This window comes from Lithobates pipiens, unplaced genomic scaffold (assembly GCF_037356315.1).
Source record: "Lithobates pipiens isolate NorthernLeopardFrog02 unplaced genomic scaffold, aLitPip1_a1.2 Scaffold_23, whole genome shotgun sequence".
Classification (NCBI taxonomy): Eukaryota; Metazoa; Chordata; class Amphibia; order Anura; family Ranidae; genus Lithobates; species Lithobates pipiens.
In genome coordinates, this window is record NW_027507785.1 from 133,714,658 (window position 1) to 133,732,568 (window position 17,911).

Consider the following 17,911-nt stretch of genomic DNA (forward strand, 5'->3'; position numbering starts at 1 on the left):
CAGATGGGTGGGCCTGTGGCTGGATCAGTAACCGGACAGAGCTCCATTCTGACTCCAGATACCAGCAAGGTGGAGGGTTGAGTCTTGGTATGTGCTTGCATTGTCAAAGATGAGCTAGTTAGACCTTTTTGGTTTGAAGATGGATCTTTCAAGAAGACCATGCCACTTAAGCAGTACAATTCTCCATTGCGTGCATTGAAGTAGAAGAAGCAGTAAAAGCCTTAAAGGGGAGTTCCACCAAAAAGTGGAAGCTTTGCTTGTGTGCTTCCTCTGCCTTCACCGGAGCCACAATTGGCACCTTGTGGGGGGGGGGGGGGGGGGGAGTGGGTACCTGTTTGGCAGGTACTTCCCCACTTTTGAGGGAGACCTGGCTACAGCGTGGTCCTCCGGAAGTTCGGCAATGGTGGCTACAGCAGCTGAGAGCCAATGGAATCACCGGCTGGGGTGCTGACATCACTGCATTTCAGCACAGGTAAGTGCCCTAATATTACAAGTCCACAGCTACAGTATTTGTAACTGCTGACTTTCAATTTTTTTTCGTGGTGGTGGTGGGGGGGGGGGGGGTGTCTGGATTGGTCCTTCTCTTTAAAGATGAAACCATGACATGGCCCCCTTCCTCATCTGACCTAAACCCTATTGATAACTTGTGGGCCCTTCTTAAAATGGGAGATTTATGGTGAAGCGGATACCTTACACCTCTCTGAACAGTGTCTAAGATGCCCTGGTTGCTGCTGCACAAAAAGTTGATAGTCAAGAGGTCAAACTGACATACCCCATGAATGTAAGGCTTATGACTATCAATGAAAAGAGTGGCTAAATTGGTAACTGATTTTTTTTTTTTTTTATTCTTTTTTTTTTAATGTTAGACATTTTTATTTGTACATTTTGATTTGTTTATTATGCTCACTTTAACATATGAAAACAAACAAGGGAGATGGGAAAAATTTTGTTTTTCATTTAGTTGCATAATTCCGCACACTAAGGCCTCATGCACACGGACGTTTTTACAGCCGCTTTTTTGAGCGTTTTTTGCAGCTTAAAAAGGCCTGTCCATGTTAGTCTATGGCTTCATGCCCACCTAGGCGTTTTTGAGCTGCAAATGGCATAGGCGTTTTTAAGCTGTAAAAAAACCCCAGGACCAGTGCGTTCCCTGGCGCGGAGCTAGAGCTGTAAAAACGCGAATCGCGGGAAAACACGCACAAACGCGCAACATATTTTCTTTGTTTTCTGAGTGCTATAGCCAAGAGATGTGTTTCTTTAAAAACGCTACTTAACGCTAACGCTAAAAAACACCAATGCAAAACGCGGTAAAAATCGCGTTTTTAACGCCGATTTTTCCAGGCGTCGGAGCTAGCTTTGCAGCCAGTTTTTTAAAACGTCCATGTGCATGAGCACTAATAGTTGCCCAATAATTGTACACACAGATATTCTCATGAGGAAGGCACTACCTCACTTTTACTTTATTAAATATTCAGGTTTTAGGTTTATTAACCTTTTGGATTGACCGAGAGCACTGTAGTTCAGTAATGAAATTAATTCTCAAAAATACAACTTGCCTAAGGGCCGGTTCACACAGCGAGGCGAGGCGACACGGCTCGCCTCGCCTCGCTCCCGCAAGTCGCCCCCGTTCTGTACAATGGAACCGTTGTGAGAGGAGCGACTCGAGTCGCTCCGACTCAGAAAAAAGGTTCCTGTACTACTTCGGGGCGACTTCGGGGGCGACTTGCATTGACTTCTATACAGAAGTCCTCTGCAAGTTGCCGCTGAGCTCCCCGCAGGTCACGGCGAGGTAAGTCGGAGACGCCTCGCCGCGCCTCGCTGTGTGAACCGGCCCTAATTGTTCACACAGTGTACATGCTTTCATCAATTCACAACAACACTTAGGTGCAAATCCCAGGAAGGAGCAATGCAATTCAAAAAACAGAATGCGTTCATGTTGACTTTAATAATCAAATGATCCAGCCCTGCCTTGCGTAAGAAGGACCCACCATGCATGGTTTTGCTATAAAATATATTTATAGAGTGCTTTTTTTTTTTCTTTGCATTTTGTAGCTTGCAAGAATTGTCTCCAAAGACATAGAGTATTTGTAGGGTAAAGGTTTGTAATGTATCCATAATACACATGTAATTTTTTATGCTTTTACACATCCACAGAGTATCGCTAAGCCTGAACCTGCTGTGCGACAGGACTGTCCTCCATTGGATCCAGTACAAAGAGGAGATTCAGTAAATCGCTCTGTGCCCTCTCCTTTCTTCACTCCAGCAGGAGGACCCACAGATGGTGCTGTCAATCCCACACCAGATCAGGTACATTGATCTCTAATAAGAGTTACTATTGACACCTTAAAGGATAAGTTCACCTTTGGAACATGTTACATATTCCTGCACCTCCTCTTCCCAATCCTTTGGTTCCACCATTGCAGATGTACTTAATCCTGTAGTTCATTCACATTGCAAACATCTCTGCAATAACCACTCGTACAAAGGTTCGGGCAACAGAGTTGTATGCTGTGTGCAGGAGTCTGACATTGCACCCACAATCTGCTGATCGCAGATGCAGTGCTTTCCAGGCTCCTTTTTGTGCATTATTTTTTATGGAAATGTGAACTTAATGTACCAGTAATTTACCGCTTGTGTGTCAGCATTAAATTATGCATAACCCACCATCAGTCCTAATTAAGTAGACGCCTAATAAGCAGGACTGTGATCCATTGTAATATACTGGATTGAACAGTAAACTAATATTCTGGTGGCCTTCTAATCAAGTTTGGGGCTATAGTATTGCTTTTATCTATGAACTCTTTGGCCTCTTTGGCCTCATGCACCCAGGACTTTTTGCATTTCTGCCCATTGAAATGAATTAACGTTAACGTGCTAAACACACCTAGCATTTAGGCACTTTTAGCAGCGCCAATGTTTTTCCTGGCAAAACTCTGATGTTCCTAGATGCACTGTTGTGCTTTTTTTTCTTTCTTTTTTTCCTGCTACTAAATGCTGCTGAAAAGCCTATGTGTGCATGGGCACATAGGCTAACATGCAGGGGAGTTTAGAGGTAGGAAAAAAAGGAGGGCAGCTTACCTCCTGACAGTATTGTATTACTGACTTAAGCGTAGATTTCATTGAGTTACTGGTTCACAAACAGTGGCTATAAAAAATCTACACACCCCTGTTAAAATGTCAGGTTTCTGTGATGTAAAAAAATGACAGATAATTTCACAACTTTTTCCACCTCTTAAAGCGGTTCTTCGCCCTAAAGGGGAAGTTCCGCTAATCTGATCCCTCCCCCCCTCTGGTGCCACAATTGGCACCTTTCAGGAGGGAGGGGGTGCAGTTACCTGGATAATCCAGGTATCTGCACCCACTTCCGGGCAGACCGCCGCAGACCCCTGCAGATGCCCCGCCCCCCCGTTGTGTTCTGGGAAACGCACAGTTCCCAGAGACACAGCGGGGGACCATAAGAGACGTGCAGCGCGTCTCGCGCATGCGCAGTATGGAACCAGGCAGTGAAGCTGTAATGCTTCACTTCCCGATTCCCTGACAGAGGATGGCGGCGGGGGCAGCAGCGAGACGAGCAATCGCTCGTCATCTGCCGCCGACATCGCTGGACCCTGGGACAGGTAAGTGTGATTTTATTAAAAGTCAGCAGCTGCAATATTAGTAGCTGCTGGCTTTTAATATTTTTTTTTTTTTTAGGTGCAGAACCGCTTTAATGTGGCCTATAAACTGTACAATTCCATTGAATAAATAACTGAAATCTTTTAGGTGGAGGGAAGTAAAAAAATGAATATGGTTGCACAAGTGTGCACTACCCTTAAACTAATACTTTGTTGAAGCATCTTTTGATTTTATTACAGCACTTTTTGTGTATGAGTCTATCAGCATGGCACATCTTGACTTAACAATATTTGCCCACTCTTCTTTGCAAAAACTCTCCAAATCTGTCAGATTGCAAGGGCATCTCCTGTGCATAGCCCTTTTCAGATCACCCAACAGATTTGAAATCTGATTCAGGTCTGGGCTCTGGCTAGGTTATTCCAAAACTTTAATCATCTACTAATGAAGCCATTCCCTATAAAAGCCCATTGATTTGAGTAGAAGTCACGCCAGAAGTCGGATCATGATGGTGCGACTTGTGTGCTGAGAAACTTGAAGGGGAACCCCCGCCAAAATGAAAATTGCCGTGGGGTTCCCCCCAGGACGAAACAAGATCCTTAGGTCTGGCATGGAATTTAAGCTGATCTCCCATGCCCCAAAAAAATGCATGTCAGGAAAGGGGGGGGGGGCAAGCGATCGTTTAACAAGGGGGTCCCCAGATCTCAGCCCCACCCTATGTGAATGAGTATGGGTTACATTGTACCCCTACCCATTCACCCAAAAAAGTGTCAAATATTAGCATTACACAGGTTTTTAAAGTATTTTATTAAGGCAGCTCTGGCGTCTTACGATTTCTTCTCCCCTCTCCGGCTCCTCTCCAACCTCTGGTGATGTCTTCTCCCTCTGACGGTTTTTCTCCTCTCTCCGCTGTCTTGTTGCTCTTTTGTCAGGGTCTTCTCCCTCTGTTCTTCCGATGTTGACTCAACCCAATGCTGGGTCCGCCGTGTGCCATGACTTATATTGGCATGGGCGAGGCCACCCACTGACATCATCCGAACGCCCCACCTTCTTGTGATGTCACTGCTCGGGCATGATTGGGGAAGTGATGTCACAAGGGGATGGGGCCCCTGGATGACAACAGCGGGTGGCCCCGCCCCATGCCAATATAAGTCATGGCACACGACAGACCCAGCATTACACCGTAAGATTGTGTTAAGTCAACACCAGAAGAAATCGGAGGAGACACCGGAGCTGCCTTAATAAAATACTTTAAACATGTGTACTGTGTTTATTTTTGACACTTTTTTTTAGGTGAATGGGTAGGGGTACAATGTACCCCATACTCATTTATATAGGGTGGGTGGCTGGGATTGTTAAAGGGGGCTTCCAGATTCTGATAAGCCCCCCGTCCGCAGACCCTGACAACCACCGACCAGAGTTGTCGGGAAGAGGCCCTTGTCCCCCTGCCCCAAAGCACCCCCCCCCCATGTAGAGGGCATGGGGCCTGGTATGGTCCACATGTCGCCCCCCCTCCCCCCCCACCTTTCCTGACCTGCTCGGCTGCGTGCTCTAAGGGTCAGGGATGGATATTTGGTGGGCTTCACCTTCAAGATCCTTGGCACACAATCATCATGATCCGACTTCTAGTGCGACTTCTATTCAAATCAATGGGCTCCCATAGGGGGAACCATTGCTTTTTGAATAGTGACCAACGCCTGACAAGGCTTAATGCCCTGTATACAGCACTAAACCATGTTTAACAGCTTTTACCGGTGTCTGGCATTTATAAAGCTCTAGCGCTGGGGCCTCAGAATACACTGGTCCTGGGGGTGTTTTGGAGCTTAAAAACAACTATGCCACTTACAGCTCTTTAATGTCTGTGCATAAGGCCATAGAATAACATGGAGAGGCATTTTTAAGTTGTAAAAAATGCTCTGCGGCTGTAAAAATGCCGGTGGGCATGAGGCCTTAGTTTTGAATGGCATCCCAAGGCACTTCCACAACACATGGTAAACCACTACCGTGCATTGCAGCATGCTGTTACAAGAAATTCAGCAGGTGTGACTTAAAGTGGTTGTTAAGCCACTCTGTTGTCTTCATATAATCCTTTTTGGTTAATAATGTTAGGTGCCCCAGTGTCTGTATTTTATTAAAAAAACACCAAAAAACTGCGATTCTATACCTGATTTCACAGCAGTGATCACGTGACCGGCCGCCTTTCCCCTCTCTCGATCTGAAAGCTACTGCGGGAGAGGTGGCTGGTCACGTGAGCGGCGTTCTGAAATGAGGTATAGAACAGCATTTTTTTTTTTTTTTTTTAATAAAATGGACACTGGGGAATTTAACATTATTAACCACAGAGGATTATATGAAAATGTAAAAGTAATTTCAGCAGCAGGACGGGAGGGGCGGGCCACTGTCACTAGCAGAGAGGACAGAGCAGATGATGAGGGCACGTAAACTCGCCAGGATGTTAGGGCTCAGCAGCCATGATGAACCGTGGTCAGTTTACAGGGGGGGGGGGGGAAGAGTCAGAACCAGGCATGATCAACCAGGTATTTCAGGTGATAGAAGGGGCCAAATTACACAGCACAAGCACTGTGCTGTATAATATGCTTTATAGGAACAGCATCCATTTTTTTGGTAAGGCTTTAACCACCTACCCACTGCCGGCCGTTATATGATGTCCTTGACTTTGTGGGGGTATATCTGAATGATGCCTGCAGCTACAGGCATCATTTAGATATCGTCCGGCGATTCCCTAGACCAGTGATGGCGAACCTTGGCACTCCAGATGTTTTGGAACTACATTTCCCATGATGCTCTACTATACTGCAGTGTGCATGAGCATCATGGGAAATGTAGTTCCAAAACATCTGGGGTGCCAAGGTTCGCCATCACTGCCCTAGACCATAAGAACGATCATAGTGGCTGTTCCTCCGCTTGATCATTCTTACGGGCGACGAGAGGGGACGCCCCCCTCCCACTGCCCTTCAGTGCTTCTACTGACTCGCCACTTCCATTGTTGAGTCAGAGACAGGATCCGTCGGCCCTGGATGGTGACCATAGAAAGAATTGAAAAGTGCTATAGCTCATATCTAATAAATGGCCCAAACTCAGCCCCATCCCAAATAGCATAACGAATTTAAAAACAAGTTGTCTCCTCTAGGATGAGGACTTTTAAACATATTTAGAGGCCAGTGACATGTACAAAATATAAAAGAATTTGTAGTTTTTAATGATAATGCTAAAATGGTATAAACGCATACAAAATTACAATGGACAATACAATACAAAATTCATAAATTTACAGAAAAGTATCTATAAAGACACATTGTGTGCGATATTTGTTCCTATATCTCATGCACTTCTCATAGATTCCACTGTATTACAACATATTACAGTGGATATAAAAACCCAACGCGTTTCAAGATCTTGTACTGTTTACTAAATTCTCTAAATCAAGGGTGTGCTTGATTCACATAAGACAGTAACAAGGAAAAAGGAAACTATTTATTTGAAATCAAAACAAAATCAATTTATATTAGTGTGTAAACATACCAAGAATGAATCCTCTAATAAATCATTATATTTGATCCATCCATATGTAAAAAAGAATGCAATAACCATACATCGGTTTTTCAAATGTCCAAATTGCGTTTCCTAAAAAGGACAGATGTACGTAGGATGCAGGCAAGGCCAAGGGAACCCTCTCTCTGGTCTCAGGGCGACCAAGCGAATCAATAGGTCCACCAGCTACGACTCTACACGGCGCACGGCATGAACCCCCACAACGAACGTCCAAAAGTGACCATATGGATGTGGAGTCAGTGTCCCCCCAAAAAAACCCTTAGTTTGACTTCTCTTTATAGATATAGATCATTGTCTGTATTAGCGTAAAAGTTCACAATCACATTTTGTGATGAATATAGAAATGGGAAGTCACCCATTGCCCTACAGACTATATTTATTACAAAAAAAAAAAGGGCATACTATTAAAAGGGATATAATAAGAAACCATTCGCTTGGTCGCCCTGAGACCAGAGAGAGGGTTCCCTTGGCTTTGCCTGCATCTTATGTTACGTAGTTACATAGTTAGTAAGGTTGAATAAAGACACCAGTCCATCCAGTTCAACCTATACTTGTCCATATCCCTGTATATTGCACACTCAATATCGTACATCTGTCCTTTTTAGGAAACGCAATTTGGACATTTGAAAAACTGATGTATGGTTAGTACATTCTTTTTTAGATATGGATGGATCTAATATAATTTATTAGATGATTCATTCTTGGTATGTTTACACACTAATTGATTTTGTTTTGATTTCAGATACATAGTTTCCTTTTTCCTTGTTACTGTCTTATGTGAATTATGCACACCCCTGATGAAGAGAATTTAGTACACAGTACAAGATCTCGAAACGCGTTGGGTATTTATAGCCACTGTAACATGTTGCAATACAGTGGAATCTATGTGAAGTGCATGAGATATAGGAACAAATATCGCACACAATGTGTCTTTATAGATACTTTTCTGTAAATATATGCATTTTGTATTGTATTGTCCATCGTAATTTTGTATGTGTTTATACCATTTTAGCATTATCATTAAAAATTAAAAATTTTATTATTTTGTATAAGGCACTGGCCTCTCAGTCCGTTTGAAAGTCCTTATCCTAGAGGAGACAATGTGGATGGTGACCATAGAGCTTACCGGCAGACCGGATGGTCGCCATAGTCTCTATGAGCGCTCGGAGGTTTTGACGTCACGCCCAGCCTCTGTATTCAAACAAACGGCGCTGCCTCAGCCTGGAAGCTGAGATAGTTTTATTTATTTTTTTGATTTTAGGCTTCCCAGCCTGAAGGTGAGATATGGGGTCTCATTGACCCCATATCTCACTGTAAATAGAACTGATCATGCCATATTCCTATTACAAGGGGTGTTTACATTCTGTGTAATAGGAATAAAAGTTATCAATTCTTTTTTTAAAGTGTCAAACTATAAAAAAGTCAAATTAACAATAAAAAATAAAATATTTTTTTAAAGTGCCCCTGTCCCCGTGTGCTTGCATGCAGAAGCGAACGCATACATAAGTCCCGCTCACATATGAAAATGGTGTTCAAACCACATATGTTAGGTATCGCAGTGAACGTTAGAGCGAGAGAAATAATTCTAGCCCTGGACCACCTCTGTAACTCAAAACATGTAACCAGTAAAAAAATGTAAAGCGTTGGCCTATGGGGATTTTTAACCACTTGCTTACTGGGCACTTAAACACCCTTCCTGCCCAGACCAATTTTCAGCTTTCGGTGCTCTCATTTTTTGAATGACAATTACTCAGTCATGCAACACTGTACCCAAATGAATTTTATTTTTGCGCTATAAATGAAAAAAGACCGAAAATTTTGCAAAAAAACACATTTCTTTGTTTCTGTGACAGAATTATGCAAATTATTAATTTTTCTTCATAAATTTTGCCCACAATTTATACTGCTACATATCTTTGGTAAAAATAACCCAAATTAGTGGATATTATTTGGTCTTTGTGAAAGTTAGAGAGTCTACAAGCTGTGGTGCGAATCGCACAAAATTGATCACATCTGATGTACTGGTAGACTATCTCGCTTCTTGTGACCCGAACAAGTCAGGAAAGTACAAATACCTCCCAAATGACCCCTTTTTGGAAAGTAGACATTCCAAGGTATTTAGTAAGAGGCATAGTGAGCTTTTTGATGTTGTCATTTTTTTCCCACAATTCTTTGCAAAATTAAGATTTTGCATTTTTTTTTCTCCACAAAATTGTCATTGTAATAGGTTATTTCTCTCACATGGCATGTGTATACCACAAATTACACCCCTCAAAAAATTCTGCTACTCCTCCTGAGTATTACAATACCACATGTGTGGGACTTTTTCACAGCCTGGCCACATAGAGAGGCCCAACATGCAGGTAGCGCCATCATGTGTTCTAGGAACATAAATTACACATCTAACTTGTTGACTATTTATTACACTTTTGAAGCACCAGGACAATGACACGTGACATTGATGACAGATGGCACTGATACGTGGCAATGATGACACTTGTATGTGGCACTGATGACACGTGGCACTGATGACAGATGGCAACAATATGTGGTACTGATGACAGATGGCAACAATATGTGGCACTGATGACAGATGGCACCAATATGTGGCACTGATGACAGATGGCACCAATATGTGGCACTGATGACAGATGGCACCAATATGTGGGACCGATGACAGATGGCACCAATATGTGGGACCGATGACAGATGGCACCAATATGTGGGACTGATGACAGGTGGCACCAATATGTGGCACTGATGACAGATGGCACCAATATGTGGCACTGATGACAGGTGGCACCAATATGTGGCACTGATGACAGGTGGCACTAATATGTGGCACTGATGACAGGTGGCACTAATACGTGGCACTGAAGACACGTGGCACTAATACGTGACACTGAAGACACGTGGCACTAATACGTGACACTGAAGACACGTGGCACTAATACGTGACACTGAAGACACGTGGCACTAATACGTGGCACTGAAGACACGTGGCACTAATACGTGGCACTGAAGACACGTGGCACTAATACGTGGCACTGAAGACACGTGGCACTAATACGTGGCACCGAAGACACGTGGCACTAATACGTGGCACCGAAGACACGTGGCACTAATACGTGGCACCGATGACGCGTGACACTGATGACAGATGGCACTGATAAGTGGCATTGATGACACGTGACACTGACAGGTGGCACTGATGACAAATGGCACGGATACGTGGCACTGACAACAGGTGGCACTGACAACAGGTGGCACTGACAACAGGTGGCACTGGGGCAGGATGGATGGCACTGCTGGGGGAGGATGGCACTTTTTTTTTTTTTTACTTTTTTTTTTTTTTTTAACGCAGCAAAGCAGAACGGCTGCTGCTGCAGCCGTTCATCTCTCCCCTCTCACACTCTGTGTGAGGAGGGTGAGCGGTGCTGAGAGATGATCTCATATGTTTACATATGAGATCATCTCCCATTGGACACGCCGATCGCGCTGTAAACGACCGCTGTGATTGGCCGTTTACAGCGATCTGTGTTTGCCTGTCCCCGGGGGACACGGCGAACACAGAACTTCCGCGATGCGTGCCCGCAGCGGCGCGCATTGCGGAAGTAAACATTAGGACGTCCAGGGACAGCCTCCCGGACGAACGCGCCTGCTCTACGTCCGTCATTCGGCTATAGGGCGGGCGCGAGGTGGTTAAGTACCGACGTTTGGCGCCATTCCACAAGCGTGTTCAATTTTGAAGCATATCTATTTACTCGGCATAACTTTATCTTTCAGATTATGCAAAAAGTAAACTTTCCTGTTTTGTGCTTAAACTGTTTTCCCCCTCAAAAAAAGCGCTCGAAAAATTTCCGCGCAAATACTGTGCAAGATAAAAGGTTGCAATGACTGCTATTGTATTCTCTAGGGTCTTTGCTAAAAAAAAATATATATAATGTTTGGGGGTTCTATGTACTTTGACTTAATTTTTTTTTCTTTGGCCAAACAGTTTTTATACAGGGTTTTTCATAAAGTGTACCTGTCCTAAATATTCACACTTTAAAAGGCACATCTCAGGATTACCAAACATCCTGAATACCCAAAACAGTTACTGTATCTGACTGAAAACAGTTGCTATTTGCTAACCATTTTCCCTGCTTCTTTAGCAAATGAAATTGACTTTTGTCAAGTTGGGTGGTACTGACAGTCCCACCACTCAAATTTTTGTGGATTCAGCAGAAGTCGGCTATAGTTCATGCAATGTTTAGCAGTCTAAGTTGTTTTATTTTTATAGACCGGCTGTAGAATTTAACATTTAATTTATTTTAAAATGTTTTTAAAAGCATAATTTTGGATTTCTAATTTTTCTCTAGTTTGTTATACAACTCTTATTTCAATTTATCTTAGATTTGTTTTTTATGTGACAGATAGGAAAACTTCGCAGTGAGCTGGAAGTTGTAAATGGGAATGTGAAAGTCATGTCTGAGATGTTAACTGAATTGGTTCCACAGAAAGCAAATCGGTCAGATTTAGAATTGCTGCAGGTAAGTAAAATTAATGTAGGGGATTAAATTTGATGGTTTTTAGTTTGCTAAACTCTGTCAATCAAAATCAGCATGTTTTCTTTCAGAAATTTTCACTTTAAAAAAAATAAATTAAAAAAAAATGTAAAAGTTTGCTTTTCTGGGCAGTCACTACTGTTTACATGCACTCCAGCAATGGCTGCATAGCATTTCTCAGAGGCAGTTTTCTGCTAGTCACAACAGTGGACAATGTCTGCTTAACCTCAGAAATTTAAAGTGTACATACCCTGGTGATTTTGGCCTGATAACATGCACACAAGTTGAGACAAAGGGGTTTGAATGGCTATTAAAGGAAACCATCCTCACCTGTGATCTGTTTGCTTGTAATTTAGTGTGTGTATAAAAGGTCAATGTTTTTCTGGACTCGGGATGCAAAGAAAATCCCACAAATTGCAGGACTATCTGAAAACATGGGGTGTGGCTGTTTCAAGATATTCACAATACAGAGGCTCTTGAAGAAAGATGGGCTGCATGGTCGAGTTGCCAGAAGAAAGCCATTGCTATGCAAATGCCACAAAGTATCAGATTTACAACACATCAAGCAGAAAAGCCTCAAACCTTATGGCACAAAGTCATATGGAGTGATGAGACCAAAATTGAGCTTTTTGGCCACAACCATGAATGCCACATTGGAGAGAAGTCAACAAGGCATATGATGAAAGGTGCGGAGGTGGGTCGCTGATGTCTTTGGGATGTGTGCGCTACAAAGGCACAAGGAATTTGGTCAAAATTGTTGGCAAGATGTATGTAGTATGTTATAAAAAATATCAGAGGAACATTTGCATTAGTCAGCCAGGAAGCAGCGCATAGGTACGTACTTGGATATTCCAACATGACAATTATCCAAAACACAAGGCAAGTCAACCTGTCATTGGCTACAGCAGAATAAAGTGAAAGTTCGAGTGGCTATCTCAGTCTCCTGACCTCAAAATCATTGAGCCACTGTAGGGGAAATTTCAAATGTGCAGTTCATGCAAGACATCCCAAGAATTTACAGGAACTGGAGGCTTTTTACAAGAGGAATGGGCAGCTTTACCATCTGAGAAGATACAGAACCTCATGCAGAAATACCACAAAAGACTTCAAGCTGTCATTGATGTTAAAGGTGGCAGTACACCGTATTAAAAACTGGGGTATGTAAACTTTTGACCAGGGTATTTTGGGTAGTTTCTGTTAACATTATGATTTAAAAAGAGTAAACACAGTTGATAGGCTTAAGGCTTTTATTATCAGACATTAACCATACGTAAATGTTTTTTTGGTTATTCATATTCTCTGAAAAATGGCCAAGAAATAATAAGTTCTGCCAGGGTGTGTATATATATATTATTTCAATTTTCTCACAAAACTGGTGATTTTGTAAATATTTTTATATCTTAATGTAACAACACTGAAGAAATGACACATTGCTACAATGTAAAGTAGTGAGTGCACAGCTTGTATAACCGTGTAAATTTGCTGTCCCCTCAAAATAACTCAACACACAGCCATTGTCTGAACTGTAGGTAACAAAAGTGAGTACACCCCTAAGTGAAAATGTCCAAATTGGGCCCAAAGTGTCAATATTTTGTGTGGCCCCATTCTTTTCCAGCACTGCCTTAACCCTCAAACAGAAGGTTCAACATGTGAGCAGGGAGTTCAACAGAGTTTCACAGGTTGCCACTGAACTCTTCCACTCCTCATGACGACCTCACGAAGTGGATGTTGGAGACCTTGCGCTCCTCTACCTTCTGTTTGAGGGTGCCCCACAGATGCACAATAAGATTTAGGTCTGGAGGCCTGCTTGGTCAGTCCATCACCTTTTACCCCATGCTTCTTTAGTAAGGCAGTGGTCATCCTTGGAGGTGTTTGGGGTCGTTATGTTGGAATACTGCCCTGCGGCCCAGTCTTTAAAGGGAGTAGATCATGCTCTGCTTCAGTATGTCGCACTACATGTTGGCATTAGTTTTTACTTTGTTGTATACCATTAACCCCTTAAAACCCTTAGAGGTGTTCCTGGTCCCTTTGTCACTCATAGCTTACAGTACAAAGTAGAGGCAGTACCAACAAAAGAATGTTTCACTTGCTAGATGCGGGGGGCGTGGCTAAACACCGGCCACATGTGGAGGAAGTATTTTAAGCTATACAGAAAACGCTGAAGTCTGGCAGTGGAGGGACAGCGCAGAGTGGTTGCTTGTCAGGTTGGTGACACAGGTATCTCCCTTTTGTTGACAACATTTTACTGTTTAGCTAAGATTAATAGCAGTTATTGTACTGTACTATAGCCTAGCAAGTGAAACATTCTTTTGTTGGTACTGCCTCTGCTTTGTCCTGTAAGCTATGAGTGACAAAGGGACCAGGAACACTTCTAAGGGTTTTAAGGGGTTAATGGAATACAACAAAGTATAAACCCTTCCAAAAGAATGTCTCTTCCTCCCCGGGAGGTAAAAAGGAAGATACGGCCAGTCAGATGAAGCCGTCAAGGGTAGAACACTTCTGTCCCTGTATTTCATACAAACAGGTTTTTCTTCTACCATTTAAAAGATTATTGCTATGATGTCTCTCCATAGTAGGACTAAGCATAGCAGATTCCCATCTAGTCTTCTGGGCCCTTTTGTTGAGGTGCAGGAGGTTGGGAATCGGGTAGATCTTCCCTAATATTGGAAGATAATTATTTTCCTCTTCAGGGGAGGGAGTAGCCGCACAAGTCAGGTGTTAGTCTACTCCCTTACTTAACCCTTTTGTTGCCTGCCACAGGCTCTTGAGGTATCTACCTCTTAATAGGGTTCATTTGAATCTCCCCCACCTGGGAGTCCGTTCAACATGGTGTCCTATGGAACAAGTTCTGTAGTGCAAATCTGCAAGATGCAGAAAGCACTAAAAGTGCATAGCTATGTATTCTGAATGGGAAAGTTTTTATGAAAGAAATGGGGAGTTCCAGCTGTTAATGCTGCAATCACCTCAGTGAGCAGAGTCTCACATGTCCAGTGGATAATGCACTGATGTTAAAAGATCCAGCAAGTTAAGGTTGCATTTTCCTTTTTAACCACTACAATACAGGGCACTTTCACCCCCTTCCTTCCCAGCCCAATTTTCAGCTTTCATCGCTCTCGCAATTTCAAAGACAATTGCGCGGTCATGTTACACTGTACCCAAATTAAATTTTTATCATTTTGTTTGCACAAATAGGGCTTTATTTTGGTGGTATTTATTCACAACTCCGTTTTAATTTTTTGCGATATAAGCGCAAAAAATGTGGAAATTTGGGAAAAAAACGATATATAATTTTTTCTATTTTAAAAGAAATCAAATCAAATTTTGTCATAAATTTAAGCCAAAATGTATTCTGCTACATGTTTTTGGTAAATAAAATTCCGTTAAGTGTATAATCGTTTTGTGATCACAGACATATGTACGCAAATGATCATGTACATATGTGTGCAGGTGATCACGTACATATGTGTGCAGATAATCATTGGGACATGTGATTTTAGTGGGACATATGTTTTTTTATTTGGGGACATGTCTTTTTATTGGGACATGTGTGTTTTGGGGACATGTGTGTTTACAGTGTGTGGTGACACTAGACTAGTGATCAGTGAGTTAAAAGCTGTAAAAACAGCTCATACTCACTGATCATCAGCCGGCTGCAGCGATCTGCTCTCCTCTCCTCAGCGACGACTTCTGTGTGAGGAGAGGAGAGCCGATTGCCTAACAACCGGCTGTTTTGATAACATGACGGCTGTGATTGGACACGGCCGTCATGTGATCAGGAGGGCCAATCACAGAGCCCTCCTACCGATCCGAGATGCGCCGTGTCTGGGTGACACGAGCGCATCGGGATCACGCCGCTGCGCGGGCACGATCCCCCTCCTTCTGAAGGACATTCCTGAACATCCAGTCAGGAGGCGGCTCCCACCCGGCCGTATATGTACATTGGCCGGGTGGGAAGTAGTTAAAGAGGTCTTTTGCAGTTCTGGCTGCAATTGGAGTAGCTCAGTCCCTTAACCCCTTAACGTCTGCTCCACTAGTGTGGTGGAGCACATTTTGAGTCAAGCCAATGCATTGGAATGTGGACTCCAAGGGGTTAAGGAACAGGTGTGAGATACATGAAAGTTTTTCCTGATCAGCAGACCTGGCAGGGGCTGGTGTATTTGACGCCCTGTGTCTCTCACAGATGCTATGAAGGACTCGATCATTTAAGCCCTATGGCTTATACTTGGACTAGTGCATTTTTGCAGAGGTCCGTGGCTGAGATATTGGTCAGCTGATGCACCAGGTGACAACCCTTAGCCAGTCTGTGTCCCTTCCTGGGGTATGACTATTTAGAGTGGATAAGTACATCCAGAAGGCAGTAAAAGGAGGTTCAAACAGTTCTCCTTTAATCATGCAGCCTCTCCTATGCCTGGGGTATCTGCCTTCAGGCAGTCTCGACGGTCTCCATCGTCAGGTTCAGGAGAGTTCCCAGGGGCAGCACCAGGATCTTGGGGGCAGAAAGCCCATTAAGCAGAATGCTAAGGCCTTCTCATGAAGAAGCACCCCCACTTGTTTGAGTAAGGGGAAAGGTCCTGCGATTCTCAAGGTCCGGCAGGAACATTAAGAGCAGAGTGATTGATTTCTGCTCTCGATCAGCTTTCGATCCGAGGGTTCAGGTCCTGTTTGGGGGCTGCCTGTGGGGTCCTTGGGGATGCTGATGTGGCAGTTTTATGCAAGAGTGTCCGTCTCCTCAGAATGCTCCTAAGGTTCCAGAAAAAAAAGGAGAAAGAAAGAGAAAGGAGAGGGACTTTCTGGTCTCTAGATTGGCTGTTATCCCAGTTGGTGATATCAACGATTCCCTTAGTGGAACAGGGTTATTTGGCTCAAACCTTTTAAGGTCCCAGAGCCAAGCAGAGGGGTAAGACCCACTCTAGATCTCGGAGATCTGAATCAGCAATTAAACATTTGATCCTTTCATAATTCGATCGGCTGTGACCATCCTGCAAGGAGGGGAGTTGCATATCTCCATGTGCCAAAGTTTCCCGCTTACCAGAAAGCTCTGCAGTTTGAAATATAAAATTATTTATCAATTGTGGCACTGCCATCCGGCTTAGCCACAGCACTAAGAGTGTTCTGAAAGATTCTGACACCTCCTTTAGCCAAGTTAAAGGCTCAAGGCATAGTGATCCTAGCCTATTAGGAGATCTACTTTAAATAGATCATTCAGTCTCAGGTCTAAAAGCAGAGTCTGATCTCGGCTGTAGATATCTGAAATCTCTAGGTTGGATCCTCAGCCTAGGAAGATTCTCCTTAAAACCGTCAAGGAGGTTACTTGGGGGCTGGTAATAGATACCATACAGAAGAAGGTATTCTTACCCCACTCATGAATCAGTTCCATTGTAGGACTAATTCAACTTATCAGGAAAAGAAAATTCCTTCATTTTGGCTGCAGGAGATTTTTAGGGGAAATGGTGGCCTCCTTCAAGGCCGTCCCTTACGCGCAGTTTTATTCAAAGACTGCTTCAAGACACCATCCTGTTGGTCTGGAATAAAGGGGATTCAGGCCTTGTGTTTTTCCAATACGCTTGGCTCCCGACATAGGTCATAGCCTAAATTGGAGGTTGTTGTCCAGCAGGAGGGAAAATCTTTATCTTGCAACGTGTTAACAGATGCCAGCTTTCTAGGCTGGGGAGCAGCCCTGGAAGAAGATTATGTCCAGGGGAGATGGCCCAGGTTAGAGGACCTTGCTTATCAACTTTGTTGGAAGTTTCAGGCAGTACATCTGGCCATAGAATCTTGGCGGTCAGATTACAGGACCGTCCTGACAGGTTTCAGTCTGACAGAGCCATGGTGGTGGCTTACATCAAAAAATAATAAAAACAAAAAAAAGAGGTGCATAATGTTCTAGCTTTGGCAGAACACAACACTCCTTGCCTATCGGCAATTTTAATATTTCAGGTGTACTACTTGAGACATCTTCCTAGCGATATGTCAGATGGGGTACTCCGAACATGGACCTATTCGTGTCAACATTCATTAAGGTCGACAACTTTGTTAAACAAGGGGTCCGCTAGCAGGCGTAATAGGCACATTAGTCTTCCCAGGGGATCAGTTCTCACTGATCTATGCATTTCCTCCAGCTCTGCTACTTCCGCGCCTTCTCCGCAGGATTAAGCAGGAACAGAAGGCTTTGATTCTGG

At 43.4% G+C, this 17,911-nt stretch overlaps 1 protein-coding gene across 1 annotated transcript in view; it reads left to right on the forward strand.

Moving 5' to 3' along the window:
• TOM1 (target of myb1 membrane trafficking protein) overlaps positions 1–17,911 on the forward strand; it is a 519,326-nt gene that overhangs the window by 132,755 nt on the left and 368,660 nt on the right. The window contains exons 6-7 of the mRNA XM_077452403.1: positions 2,155–2,307; positions 11,601–11,717. Of these exons, the coding sequence (XP_077308529.1) occupies positions 2,155–2,307; positions 11,601–11,717 (270 nt within the window). The remainder of the gene's footprint in view (positions 1–2,154; positions 2,308–11,600; positions 11,718–17,911) is intronic.